A 15,767-nucleotide genomic window follows, 5' to 3' on the forward strand; every position below is an offset into this window, starting at 1 on the left:
TGATGCTGCTCACTTTTGTGCCGGGTGTTTTCCTTGCCGGGGATGACAAACAGGCTGTTTGTGCAGTATTGGAGATTTGTGCAGAGAGGTTCCTGTGAAGGTGCTTTTTTAGCACCAGATCCTGCATATCAATGGGTCCCTTGCTGGGACATAGAGGGCTGATCGTGAAGTAGATATGTGGATTCTTTACATTCAGCAGCTCTCAGAGCACATAGCATGCTGTTCTATTGGCTGCCGAAGGATTCGCCCTTTTCACTCTGATTTGGAGTGTGTTTAGAATTTAACCATGTATGAATGCTGCTCCTTAGTGACTAATGAGGATATTATGTACCTATTAGTCAGAGCGTATGTCTCTGCCTCCATCTCTAAGCTGTTTTGACATAGCATGTGTCTCTGATATATCGCAACACCATTTCTTCATGACAGCACATCTGATTGACCTTTCCGATAAGACTGTGTGTGTGTGTGTGTGTGTGTGTGTGTGTGTGTGTGTGTACATTTGTGAGTTGTTTTTCTGTAGTTATGTTTGTATGTGCAGGTTTATGTGGAAGTGTGGCATCACTCGTGATTTGACAGATGAGGGGACTCCAGGGATTTCTGAGCAATGAGATATAAACTGGAAAACAGCCCATTTTGTCTCTGCTGTCTAGAGGGCAAAATGCCACAGAAAAACCCCTGAGGAGATATTTCTCTGAGGTGGCTGTAACAAGCTTGTAGCCTGAACATTGAGATATCCCTGATCATGGTGCAAGTACTGTATCACTTCAAAGAAAGTGCTCTAAATGGGTTATTCTGTTTTTGTGCTTTTTTAAAAAATAGTCTGGCCATTCTGCCTGTCAGTGAGACTTTATTCACCACATTATTTTCTGACAACTTGAAATGTGTCAAAATGTTTTTAAAGCTCAGATGATCAAACAGGTTATTAAACTCTTAGACCTACTGTACTGTAGCTGATAGTAACTATTATTTTCCTTATTGATTAAACTGCTGTTTTGTTTTATTTTGTTTTTTCTAGATAAATAGTTTGATCAGTAATTGTCAGAAATTGGTGGCTCCTCAGTAGCTAGTACATATCACATGTCATTCCTCTCTCTGTCCCCTTCAGGTTGGTTGTTTTGTCATACAGTCCAAAACTACAGATGCTCAAAAAGAAAACGAGCAAACAAGAAGGTGGACACAGTCTGGATTTTTTTATTTTTTTATTTTACTAAAACAATTAATCAATTTTCAAAATGACCTATTGATTGACTAATCAAATCCACTCACACAGTCTTTTTGTACAATGAGAGATTGTGATCAACACATCAGTTCTTCCTTCAAATAAAGTGGTTTAGATAATCTGTGTTAACTTTGTTACCTGATCATCTCATTGATTGTGTACTCACACAGTTGGAATTTGTTGTTGCTGCTGCATCATGATGTCCAAAAAACTACAAAAACAAAACACAAGTTATAGCAAACAATAATTAAACTTTTAGTCAGAAATGAGACAGAATAGAGTGCAACACTGCCAAAAAAGCACTTTCAGAAGATTTAAAGATTTCCTCTAAATTGTGTAAAATTGGATATTGGATCTAAAAAACAACAACAAAAAAAACCCCCACCAAAAATAGTCAAAACTATGGCCTCAGTCAAAGATCATATTTGTAATGCTGACCTGTTTTGTGTGTGTGTATGTGTATGTGTATGTGTATGTATATGTATATATATATATATGTATATATATATATATATATAATATAATATATATTAGATAGTATATAGATAATATATATATGTTTTAAGAGAAGAACAACCCCGCTCATCCCCGGTACATCATTTTTGGAGAAGCTGCTTTATGAGTGTATCATCTATTTTCCTGTTGAAACCATCTTTGGACACACGCTCATCGCTATGCTCCACAAACCCATAAGCCTGCACTTTGCTAGCGTCTGGGGGACAGCAGAACATTACCCTCGGAAGTTGTACAGTGACACTGTGATGACACTGGAGTGTGTATGTGTCAGCTCTCCTGGGACTGGCCACTCTCCCTTAGCACAGATTGGAGGTGAGACCTTGAAGAAAAATTATTACTTTTATGTTTGCTTTATGGCTCATTTTTCACATTAAACGCAGAAAATCTATTCAGAGGTCACAGAATTCCTGCTTCTCTTCGTCGGCCAGAACTAATTTTTGCAGCCCTCGGTATCGATAAAGCATTCAGCGGAGCAAAGTATGCAGGCTATGTACTGCAGCTCTCAAGTCTCTATTTTCCACCAGCCAGTCTATTGGGACTTGTTCAGCCCATATCTGCTGGGGTTTTGGAAATGTCAACTACACACTTGTACGAACACACACATGCACATGGACAGCGAGTTCAGACCCCGTTGTGTCAGTGTGCCCTTATCTGTGAGCGGCGTAGCCAATACAACCCGTGATAAGAGATAGCATTGCCAGAAGGAGTCATAAAACCCCAGCTTTTATGGCGCGGTTATTGTCTTTCTGTCTACAATTATGGTGATTACTCATTTCCCCTTACCTCCCCCGCGGCCCTCATGGTGCACTTAATAGACTGCATTTTACTAATGGAAAATTAAGTAGCCGTCGTGGCAGTGGGGTTTATAAATATGTAAAATATACTTTTAATTATTTCAAGTGAATCTGGCAGCTAATCAATAAAGAGGGACGTGACAAACATACGTTTGACACAGGCCATTGTAAAGCTACTGGTAAAAGATAAGCATGGCCTGTCAGCGCAGTCCAGCCCTAATGAATATTTTGAGGCTGTCATGTAAGGAGACAAATGGATTAATTGCGCCCTGCTAATATAATAGCTTCTTCATGAAGAGTGCAGGAGGGAGGCATAGGAGAGGAGAGAGAGCAGAGCAGCTGCTAGGTTCTGAACCCTGATGTCAAATAAATATTTATTAGGGTTGAAGGTTAAGTAGATTTTTGCGATTACACGGATAGCCACTTAAGCATAGTTGTTTATCATTTATTTGAAAATTGATTCATGCCGATTTGTTTGATGTCATATTAATTTTATTTTTGTGCTCTTGGGCATTGAGGGCCTGCAGAAGGATCAGCTTCAACTGAGAGACACACACAGTGGCTATTGAGAGTTTAAGTGAAGCTTTCAATCATTTCTTTCTTTAGTTCTTTATTTTCATATGCAGCAATAGTTGTTGAAGACTCCCTGCAATCATTAATCAGTTAACTCTTCAGGGCTGATTATTTTCATGTTTGATCAATCAGCCTGGAGAGTATTTGTCCAATTAACTGTCATCATCAATCAATCATTTTGTTTGAGAAAAGTCAGAAAGTGAAAAATGCCTACAGTTTAAAACTAGTGCTGCTCTTAGCCTCTTATTATTATTATTATTATTATTATTATTATTATTTTTGAATTGCAGCATCCAAATTTCCGAAGCTGCATTTTTATTTTTGTTCAAGGAAAATATGTCAAAACAGCATTATAATGAAGTAGAACTGTAGAGCAGAGATGCCCTGGCCTACAAGTTATGTTTTCCAGATATTCCCCTACAGATGTCACATAACTGTGATTTCAGTTGTTTCAGTAAAAATGAAACTTTTGATACATAAATAATCATTCTTACTAATCGTAATGTCAAAATAAATTACAGTATGAAACTGTGCACATTGTGTAGCCTTGTTTAAAACCCAAAGATACTGATTTTACTATATTATACTAACTCACTGAATATCAGAAAATTCTCATTCAAGCACCTTGGACCGTCTTAAACCATGAATTAGTTGTTCAAACTTCGGTTATTCATTTTCTGTCAGTCAGCCAACTGATTCAGAACCTAATTGTGCCAGCAGCAGTACGTTGACTTTCCAGATAAATTGCAGTTGTGCAGTTTAATTTCTAATCGGGTGAAATATATCCCTTTTTTCCCGCCATAATTTCCCTAGTGTCATATTTCAAAATTGTCATTTTTACTTGACTACCCACTGAAATATTTACACAAACACCAGCAGTTAGCATAGTAGCACCATTTTGACAAATGGCATGGTTTCCCCCTCCCTCGGCCCGTTTCCCTATCCATCTCTGTCTCTGGGTCTGTTGTTGGCACTTTAAGGTGAAACAGAACATAAAGACAAGTGAGCACAAATAAGTGTAGGGGCCCTTCCTGGAAACCGTCCTCTCGCAATGTGTAGCTGTGACCTTGAGTCCTGCCTTTCGCCCAGCGCCGTCCCCTCTCGTACACGCACCCCCACCACCCTTTTCCTTTTCTCTCTGTCCTCCGTCAGAGCAGGAGAAGGAATAAGGGAGGGAAGGGAGCGCGGCGGGGGGTTCGGGTCACCAGCCGCTGTTCTCATCAATTAAATGTGCGACAGTGTTTTCCGTCGGCTGAACTTATATGTCAAGGAGATGGGCAGGACCTCATGTTTGTGCTTTTGACAAATCAGCAAATGTTTAATCTCAAGATGTGCCGGCGCTCATAAATAATGCAAAGGCCGGGCCCAAACTCTCTCCCGGCGTGCCGGAGAGAGGCGTCCGCACCCGGCCTCAATAGGAAAACACAGGAAAACCCTCCAGACTAAATCCTTCTTCATGCCCAGAGCCTTTTCTTCTACAGAGGTCTCCTCCTTCTTTTGATCACACCCCTCCAACCTCACTTCATCACTCCTCTTTCTTTTACTGTACCTGAGCATGAGAAACTTCCCTTCTATTACCTCATCTTGTACGTCACAACTTTGCTGTTTTCTGTCTAACTCTTTGTCTTCCACCATTTTTCCTCTACTCACTTATGTTTTCATTTGGTCGCTCTGGTCTTTATAGTAAAAGTTACTCACCGCTCTTTGCCTCTCTCTATGAGGGTAGAAAGGAGACTCAGAATTATCCCGAGCCAGAGGTCTGCTATCTCAAAGACACAGGGGATTGAGCTTGAGCTTTGCCTCCATTTGCCCTAAATGTAAAGAGGGCAACAGAAAGCAGTGTAGTGGACTGTGAACCGCATCAAATCCCCCTCTGCACAACTCTTACTTCTTCCCACAGACTTTGATTGGCTTGTTCCCCGACTGGGAAAGTTTCCTGATTGTTCACAGGGAAAATTAAGATTTTAAGCCTATTGAAGTCGATCTTTGCTCTTTCAAAAGTCCATCTGAATGTGTCCTTTGAAAGATCAAATTGTTGACTCGGCACATTAGAAGACTCTGAGCCCGAGAATGGGGTGTACAGAGAGCTCGCTGCTGAGTGTACTGTACTGAGAGCACGCTGCACCTGTTGTTGTGTAGTTGATGGTGTGTAGTGTTTGTGGCTTCTCATTGAGCGGAGCTATGTGGAGTGTGCTCTGGAGTGTGTTAAAGAGTGAGGCTCTATACTTTAAGCCCAGTTTATTAGTCGAACATTCTCACATTAGGTGCACTCTCCACATTGTGAAAAGAGAAGAAATGATGTGATAAACACGAGCACAATAGTTTTATTTTCACTCTTATGTGGAGAATCTTTTTCTGTGAAGTAATTTGATCAAGCAGAGAGATGAAGATATGAATATATTAAAGTATTCTCCACTTGTCCAATCTCACTAATCCTGTTTCTCTTGCAGGCTCTCGGAAGTTTCTACTTTATCCACGATTCTTTGAAAAACATCCACCAGTTTGATTTCAAAGGTGAGTGCCCCCGTCCAACACACTTCCACATGATACATCATCACCAGTGTCTTGAAATGTAATCCTCACATCGTGCCCCCTCATCCCACCCCTGCATATCACACACAACCATTTGCAGGCTATTCCCGCTTCCATCAAAACTAGCGAGCTAAGATTGGCTTGGAGGATAATGTAAAGGGAGGGGGACAGAATGGTAATGCTTATTAATATTAGGATTTAATTCATAAGATTTCAGGCCTACAGTAATGGTGTGTGGCGGGTTATTGGACAGTTAACGCGGTCTCATCAGCCTGCGGTGTCAGAGGGCCTCGGGGTCCGACGGCCACGCTAATTAAAGAAGGGATATAGATGTGGAGGCGCCTCGCTTCCTATTAGACCCAAGTCAGCATTAGCACCAGTTACCCCAGTGAAGGACAGGGCGAAGGCAGCGGAGGGGTCGAGAGGGGAGAGGGCCACTCGTCATGTACACACATATATTTAAAGTCAGAATGATATAAACTATGGTACGCACTGTGCTGCTTTGCTTTTTGTCACAGGCCTTTTCCACAGCAGACATTTTGACTTGTCACGGTAGAAAAAGCACAGATGTTACTAATGACATTAACATTGGCTCTGTTCTATTCAAGTGTCACAGTGAGACATAATTCCATGATAAAGGCCCATTGGGTGCTCATTAAGAGAGAAGTTTGCTCTTTCAGTGGTTTGAGAAAAGAATTCAGCTTCACAGACTGAAAGTGAAGTGACACCAGTCAATGCATTCATATTCCTCATACTCAAACAGGGTTCACAGCACAGAAACACACTGCATACAACAGAGGCTGACTGATCCAGATTTTAGAGGGAAAATTCACTGATTACAGATGTGACGGCTGGTGCGGCGTTTTTTTTAGTTTTTTTTTTTTTTTTTTAGCTAGAATGAAGAGACCTTTTCTTTGTGGATAGTGCAGCAATATGACTTTTCAAAGGTACTCAGAATTCTGATAAATAGTTAAATATTGTTCAACATTTTAAATGATTTAATTCATTATTGCCCAATTCTAGTTGACATTGCTGGGTGGCTGCTTCTTCTTTTCTTAGCCATAGTAATGAAAATCTCAGTTAAACTTTGCAGTGACACTAATGTATTACCACAGGCCAGAGACCACGTACCCATTTTTCATATTGCTGCATATCAGATCATTTATACGCCAATACCATTAATATCATTTGCAATATGCAAATATTGGTCAGGTTCTAGTACACAATTTCATACTATTTCCTTGTTAGGCATAAACTATAATACAAAATTGTATTAGATATAGTACTTTTTTATAAGCTGATCTTTATACTCTAAACTGAAGAATGTTGCAATGCTGTTGCTGCCTTGTATCACAATGTGTTGTTACAGCCCTGAGTGACTCCAGTCCTGCCTCACACACGTTTAATTAAGTCACTTTCTTCTTGGCAGCAATGCGTGCTCATAAGATGCAGACTTTGTGGTCACATTTGTTCTGTTGAAGTGTTAAGTTTATTTTTGTAGCCAAAAGTCACAAACCACCAACATGACTCAGAAAGACTAAGACAGAACCTACAACACCCTCTGTCCTGAGACTGTAGATTCAGATCCCACATGTCTGTGGTGTACAGGTGAGAATCAGAACCACTGCTCCTGTTTGGGCCAGATATTTTATATTCATGTAACGATGAATAAAGAGCTATCCTGACGTGAAACAAATTGCAGCAAAATATTTGACTTGTACCATGCTGTGACCTCTCACACTCACCTCCTGCTGAACACACGTGTTCTTCACTCTGACCAGCAGGTGGTGCAGTTGCCTGAGAAGCCAAAGTGACTTTGGCTTTCAGTGAGCTCTAATTGTATCAAGAGATTCAGACTCACACATGGGGTCTTCAGAAAAAAGCCTAACCTTTTTCCTTTCTCCACCTTCTCCCCTTCTCCTTCTGCCTCTGCCCATCTTCCCTCCATCTCCACTTAAGCCAAGAAATTCAAGAAGGTGGTCGGGAAGGAAACATACTCAGAGACACTAGAAAGCACACCCTCGCTGGAGAAGGAGAAGTTTCCACAGGACTACTTTCCTGAGGTGGGTAAAGTCAATAAGCACTCTTTGATTGACTGGTGGTGTTGTCTTCTCAGACGGCTTTCTGTTGAGACGTACGGACTGACAGATATCACAGTGAGTGTCAGGACGGATAAACACAAAGCTCTTTCACGTTGTATACAGTATGCAGGTTTAATAAAGCTGCTAAACTTAAAAGTGATCAATTACTCATGAAATTCAGTATCCTTTGCCCTTCTTACCACATATCGTTTGATGTTGTATATAAAAAGAAATCTGTTTTAATGTTTTCCCCTAAATAAGATTACAAAAAAATCCTATATTACACTTTACCCGTTGATCATCAGGTTATACAAATTATTATAGTTATTATTAAATCACAGATTATATATAAAAGAGTTTTTCTTGTCCCTACTTTTTATTGAAATTTCAAAGGCAATTTAGTTTTCTATTTATCTTTTTTATTCTTTGTTTTAAGGTCCAATTTTCTTTCTCTGCTTTGTGGAGGTCCGGCTGGACACATGGCTGATTTGAAGACAAATCAGTCAAAAAATTCAAATCATGAAACAGAGAAAAGTCCTCGTTGTGTCTGCCGTGTCCCGTGGAGCAATTCTCTGCTCACTCCGCTGTGTTTGGTGTTTCTGGTTTTCAACGTGGTGTGCCATCAGAGGGGAGCTGAGCGCTCAGCATAGCTGTGCTGATATAGTAATAAAGAGCACGACCGCCCGTGTGTCATCCCCGCACTCCCCACTCATCTGTCAACCATGCTCCGACGGCCGCCTCTGCAAATATATGCAAAACAGATGGATACGGCCCCTTCACACACTTCCCCCCAATTTCCGTCTCTTTCACACACTGCAGGACTCCCCACCCTGAGCCACCCTAGACATACACACAAACATATGCATTCACACACACACACACACACACACACACACACACACACACACACACACACACACACACCTAAACATCTTCACGTCTCAGGTTTCCCACTTTCCCATTCCAGAGATGATCTAAAACCAATTACACTGATTGAGGCGCAAAGCCATTTAAAATGATTACAGCAAAAGCATTGTTCTGCGTTTAACAGGACAAGCAAAGAAAACCACAAAACAAACCTGGCATGGCACAGCGCGAGAGGGATGAGGGGAGTGATGTAGAGAGAAGGGAGGTGTGTGTGTTGGGGGGGTGCAGATGAGAAAAGTTTTGCCCCGTGATTTATGCCTCTTTCCCGGCTGGGATATGAATCTGGGATGATGCTCCAGAGAGCAGCACTCCAGATAATGTTAGCCCATTTAAAAAGAGCAGATTTGTGTAGTCTATCAGGGTCGCAGAGTATTTTTTTTTTTCTCTCCTCCTCCCCCCTCCTCCGGCCCCTCCGTAGTGAGAAATTGGTTGTTATCATAGATCACAGATACTGCTCAAACCTCTTATGAAAGATGAATTAATTTCACTAATGCTTTAATGCAAAGCTCTCATGAGAGAGGCAGACTGGTGATAACCCCTGCCTCGTCCCCGCTTCCTCCGATAGTGATTTATGCCCTCTTTTAGTAGATGAAACCGCCTAGATTTGCCATCCATCTGCAGCTTTGAGGAATCCTATTACACGGGGATCTTGGACCGGACAGAACGCCACACACAGTCCCAAACCAGTTGCTTTGAGTCTTGGGTCATGCAGCCGTAGATGTGTGGAGTAATTGTTGTGATAAATGTGGAAAGACACCCGAACTGAATGATTTCATTAAGTTAACAATAAAGACACAGGGGTCAGGCGTCTTGTTTATATGCTCATAACTAATCAAAGAAGAAAAAAAAAAGTCACGTGTGTTTGAAATTCAACCGCTCTGTCAGACAGAATCCTCTGAGGAAGGTTAGAGAGTGACAGCATACAGCTCAGGTGGCCGGTGGGAGACAGATGTGTGTGTTTCTCTGCTTGTGTCTTACCTTTACGGTCCCCCATTAATAAAGTGTCACTGAGCGAGCTGCTGATGACATCATGGTGGGAGGGCTGGGTGTGTGTGTGTGTGTGTGTGTGTGTGTGTGTGTGTGTGTCGGTTTGTGTGTATAAAAGAGAAACCAAATGTCACTCAGTACTGTTCACTGCATTTAAGTGTGCATCCATATTATCACAAGGTTCTATGTGCGCAGATGGGCTGCAAGTGTTGATTCTTTCAATTATGGATTCATTCATTCACTAATTATTTTCAAGATAAATTGTTGTGTGTGTGAAAAATTTGGTACAATGTCTGCCACAGTTTTCACAGTGTTCAAATCACTCATTTTGTCCACAACCTAAGGACTGAAATTAAGAGAGCAAATACCTATATTTAAGAAGCTGGTAAAATGTTTGGCAATTTACTTGAAAAGTAAACAAATATATGTTTATTTAAGTTAATGATTTTCAGGTCAGTCGACTCATCAATTAATTGTTTCAGCTCTGGTGTAGCGTGTGCTACTAAATGTCCAACCAGTGTGGAAAGAGAACAATCAGAAATTAAATTATTCAATTATTAATATAGATTTTTTTATTTAACCTGTGATGTCTGCTTGGAGATGTTAAAGTAAAAAGTCAGCGTCTTCTTCTGACTGGATTCGTGAGTAACTCTTCTATTTGAGATGAAAGCAGGGTGGATTATTAAAAAATTGACAGTGGCCAAAATAACAGACAAACTAAATAGGCCTCAAACAGAAGCTATAAAATATTTCCACCACACTTAATCATGCTCGTGATAGCTTTCTTAAAAGTGGCTAAAGTCAGTGTCATAAAATAAAATATTGGGTAAAATCACTTACATTCACACTTCCCGCTTTCTGCTCCTACAGTAGTTTGATTCTGATTTAAGTGACAAGCCCTCCATATGCAAAACATCGGTTCTTTCCGTAATCCCACCTTGAGTTATGGCCGTGAGTGGAGCAGAGAGAAGCAGGGACATTAATTGAAATGCTGAATAAGAAGGAAGTGGACAAAATTGTGGGCGCATTTCTTTTGAAAGGTCGCTGTGATGGATTTGGCGGCTTGTCGTTTCCCGTTGTTCCGTCAATCTCTCCACCTCCCCAGTGGGCATTAATATATTTATTTGTTTGGCGCAGTAATACACGCCTCCAAAAACCATTGCATCATAAGGATTTGTCATTGCCTTATATAAATAAAGTATACGACCCAGACCTTAATGTGCCCTTGCTATTGATTGTTTTACACAGCCGTAGAAGGAAAAAAAAGGAGAGCGGGAGAAGGGAAGGAAATAGCGGACAGGCTGTAGATCAACATCCATATGAGTTTGTATTTGTTGTTTGGCACCACTAGCGTGTCCATAAAAGCATTGACTTTTCATACCCTTTTAGTGCCCTCTGTAGTAAGCTCTGATACAGGGCTGTGATTACTTTCAAGTTCTGCCCCCGATGAAAGTTAACTTCCCTCATGTTTTTCTCCTTTGATTTAAACACCATGTGTGATTCATAGATGCGATGCGTACGTTAAGAAGATGAAGTCATTTAAACTGGCATTGCTTGTAAAAATGCTCTGCGCGTTTATCACCAGACAAGACACCTGTGACACAGATGCTGTTCTCTGTGACAGGCGTGATCCACGAGACTGCAAGGAGCTCATAAATGAGGGGATAATGTTGAAATGAAGGCTAAATGAAGCCTTTCTACACTCATTTTTTTGGTATACAGAAGGATCAGAAAAATTATCTTGATTTTACAACTGAACTGTACTGGAAAAATCCCATTTCAGCTGCTGTCTGACTGTTTGAATCCACATTTGTCTTTCATCTTCTTGAATTTACCACGTGAATTCCTGAAGCACTTTGTGTTTACTGAAATATTTGAGTGGTGACAACGCTAGACACTGCTCTCGTACATGTGATGCATCTTTATCCAAGCACGCGCACACACACACACACACACACACACACGTTCATGTGCTGTCCAGTCATATAAACCCTATGTGAGGCCCTCTCTTATTTGATGGGGCCCCCTCGGATGATGGAATAAAGATAAATGTGACTGTCTACCAGAGCTCAAATCAATCAGCGTTTGTGTGTATTACTTATTACTCACAGTGCATTTCTGTCACAGGGCTTTTGTGTAACCCCCTACTCACTCCCCCCTCCTCTCCGAGTCCTGCACTCTTCTATGCCCCCCCCCCCCCCCAAAAAAAAAACATCACTCCGCCATAATATTATTTATGGGGGTCGGACTCTGAGCTGAAATATAAGAAAGGTCAAGAATCAAAGGGATGGACGGGATACGGTGGCGGGAGGGTGTTTTGGAGAAGGAACTGAGAGTTAGGTGTGTGTGTGTGTGTGTGTGTCATGTCTGACATTTTATCATCTGACTTTTTTAAGCATAATTTTCCATTGGTCACAATTTATGTATGGGTTTCCAGTTCCTATCACCCCATCTTGTCTTTTTCTATATTCCTTATGTCTGTCCCTTTCCCATCCCGTGTGTGTGTGCATGCGTGCATGTGTGTGTGGTGTGTGTGTTATGGTCAGCCTGTATATGTATAGCCTGACACCCCTGGATGTGACCCAGTGTGTAGCTGCCGTTCATCACTGTCATGGGCGGAGACGCCATCGCTGACCTGTGGAAGGTCAGCCAATGTCACCCCGAGCCTTGTGACCTTTACCGTTGGCCTTTGACTTCCACCCTCACCCCCTCCCCTCTGACTTTTTATGGCCAACCAAACCTGATATATCGATATGATTATATGTCACCTACCCATTGAATCCAAATTGTCTTCTATTCTGAATAACTGTGCCACAGCTTCTCAAAGAGTATTTTAGTTAAATGCTTCTGTTTTTTAAGAAGATACAATTTGTGTGTGTGTGTGTTTGTGTGTGTGTATTGGGGGGGGGGGGGGGGGGGGGTATAAGGAGGGGTGGTGATGATGATGTTTCAGCAGGAGATTAAATGGGGCTGGACAGCATCTGTGTCATCATCTCTTCTCCAGTATCAGCTGCAGCAACCAAATCATGATGTCATCATGTCAACCAATAGAAAGAGACACTTCTCTTCTTCTGCGCTTTGATTGATTGTGTGAGATAATCATCTTAACTGGACTCCCATTACAAAATAAAAGCACTTAAATTGGCTAAAATAGATAGCAAAGTGTATTTTCCTCTTACTTTCTGGTATGTAGATATGGTAGATATGCTCGTTCCGCACGACTGGCCTGATCGTCTGCATGTTTACCGTGTATGTGTCTAGGTGTGTGTGTATGTGCTGTAAGTGCGTTTATAAGCAAGCGATGAAGCAGGGGGTCAATCAGTCATACGTGGAGGAAATGGGGCAATCTGGGGCCGGGTGTCAAGGAAGTGATGGATTTTAATGCTGCGATTGTAGTTAATGGCTCTTTAAATTAAATCGAGATTAAACGTCTCTGGCTGCAGTCAGAGCTCGTATGGGCACTGAGCAAGTCCACCCCACCCCTCCAAACACACACTCTTCATCTTGTCCTCCTCATCCTCCCCACTCGACGACTTTCTTTCCTCAACTTTACATCAACAAACAGCTCAGTACACTCTCTGTGCAACATAGTTAATGTGTGATTGACTCGACATGTACATTTTGTGTACATAAACATATAAATGTGATCACTAAACGTCCATCCCCATTGCTTGTTTATCTTTTCAGTATGTTTTGATTCTGTTAGTTGAAGACTTTTTTTAAGTGTGAGGTCAGTCTGTTACACTGCAGTTTGACTGTCACATCCAATTCCATTTGGTCCTTTCAAAGTCACAATATTGGGACAGCGAGTTATAATTGGGCCCATACATCCTTCCCAGGCAGTATGGATTAATTCAAGTATGCTAATGTAATTCAATTTGATACAGTTAATCTTGTACTAATGCAGATTGAAGGATGTGAGACGCAATCAAATACCTCTTAGCCTTTTAATTTGCATCTGAGTTTTTTAAATAAAATTAGTCAATATGTAATTATGTGACCTGGCCCATAATTAGTTTATTCATCACTGCAGTTAACTCCCCATTAGGAGTATCAGAGAGAGATGGACAGAAAAAGAGAGGCTGAGGGAAAGAGACTTATTTATCTATTCAGAATGAGAACACTCGCAACATCAATTTGTCTCTCATTTAATAACCAGCTTCATGGTGAATCATGTGCTGTTTGAGGAAGATCTTTGGACTTGTGATTGGATAATTAACTCAAGGCTGGTGGGAGCTGATCAAGCAGCTGTATACTAGATGTCTGCAGCGTTTACACACTTAGTTGTATACTTCTGTATGTTTTCTATAACTTTCACTAGGACAGGCTGCTCATATAACGTGTCTGCATTATTTAACTGATATGTTACAAAGACGGGAACTTTCAAACTAACTTTTCAAGTGTCAGTTGGCATCAAATAAAATTATAAAAACCTTCCCTTTATTTAGTGCTGCAACTAATGATTATTTTCATTACCAGTTTATAAGGTGGTTTATGTATTATCATTATTATTAGTTGTTCCTATGATCTGTAATACATCAGAAAATAGTAAGTCCAAATTAATGTTACCAGATTTTGTCAAAGGATTTAATTTATTACCACACATGATGAAGGCAGCAAATCGTCACAAATGAGAACCAGGACACTTTTGACTTAAAAAATAATAAAATAACTTAAACATTAATTAAATCAATTATAAATATAGCTGCAAAGCAGTTATGAAATCATTGTGACTAAACCAATGGGGTGATTGTGATGTATGAAGAAGAGTTTATTTAATTTAAACTGGCACCTCTCCAATTACCAGTCCACACTCCATACAGGGTCTGTGCTGTTCCTAAGCCAAGTCTCTGTGCTACCGAAGCACCTAAACATGTAAACAGTATTCATCTTTTATATGCTGCTGGCTAGTTTAATCTATAACCCTGCATCATATTTAATGTACAAAATAACTTGTAACTATAGCTGTTGGATAGTGTAAATACAGTGCAGTAATCTGAATTGTAGTAGAAGAATAAAGCAGCATCAAATGAACCTATTTGATGGACATTTGACTATTTAATCACATCATTTGATGTTGTGACAGTGTGTAAAAAAAAAAAAAAAAAAAAAAAATGTAAAACAGAAATTGTGCTCCCAGATGTTGGACATTACTTGATTGATTCTTTTGACAGCATTCATTTGCATCGTGATGACAGGTGAATCCTCAACTAATGTCAGTTCCTACCATTGTCATGCTAAATTGAGTCTCTCTGTTCTGCAGTGCAAGTGGTCCAGAAAAGGATTCATCAGAACTCGATGGGCCCTGGCTGACTGGTAAGTTTTCTAAATTAAGTCCCTATAGTGACACATCCCACCTCATCTCTACTCTTCCCTGATTCATTACAGCTGTATTGTGATCAGAGATGACGATCTTACCATGTCGGTCATGTCTGGTTTCACTGTTCTAAGCCGCAGTGGGCTGTGCGCGGGGCGGTTATCATAGACAGCACAGGCGGAGAGACTGAGTTACATAGCTGAACCCTCTTCGGACAGTGTGCCACGGAAGCAAGCAAGGATTTGATTAGACATAATCACGTTAGTCAAGCAGTTGCATATGACAGATGACAAAAAACATTACATGCAATTGAACCTGTATGGGATGAATACAAACGCTGGCTTCCAGTGTGCAGAGCAGGGGATGGGGGGAGGCTGAGGGGTGGAAGACGGAGGATTGTAATCTAATATAAGGATGACATGAGAACTAAAGAGCTGAAACAGTAAGCATTTAATACGGGCCTGACGTTTGACAAGAGGGGTACAGAGAGAGAGAGGCTGGTGAAGAATAGGGAGATCAGATCAGAGATGGAATAGACAGAGATAGTCAAACCATGCATGTATTCATTTGTTCAGATGTCACTGCAGAATAAAACCCCCTCAAGATAAGACTAAATCCTCTGGGTCGCCCTGTCTGAGACCATGCTAACAAAACAGTGCAGATTGATAGGATCAGCAGGGAGGTGTTCATCACTGTACATAGAGCTGTCTTGCTGTTCCCTGACAGGACAAACTGAAAGGAAGCAGATTAGTGTTTGTTTGTAGTGATATCTGCTTTTATTTTAATTATTATTAATTTAACACCATCAGGAAAAATCAGAT

At 40.8% G+C, this 15,767-nt stretch overlaps 1 protein-coding gene across 2 annotated transcripts in view; it reads left to right on the plus strand.

The window, feature by feature from the left end:
• The window catches only part of inpp5a (inositol polyphosphate-5-phosphatase A), a 134,870-nt gene that overhangs the window by 71,395 nt on the left and 47,708 nt on the right, over positions 1-15,767 (plus strand). For both annotated transcript variants that reach the window (XM_027278479.1, XM_027278478.1), the window contains exons 5-7: positions 5,553-5,616; positions 7,594-7,697; positions 14,893-14,945. In XM_027278479.1, the coding sequence (XP_027134280.1) occupies positions 5,553-5,616; positions 7,594-7,697; positions 14,893-14,945 (221 nt within the window). The remainder of the gene's footprint in view (positions 1-5,552; positions 5,617-7,593; positions 7,698-14,892; positions 14,946-15,767) is intronic.

This window comes from Larimichthys crocea, chromosome III (assembly GCF_000972845.2).
Source record: "Larimichthys crocea isolate SSNF chromosome III, L_crocea_2.0, whole genome shotgun sequence".
Taxonomy (NCBI): Eukaryota; Metazoa; Chordata; class Actinopteri; family Sciaenidae; genus Larimichthys; species Larimichthys crocea.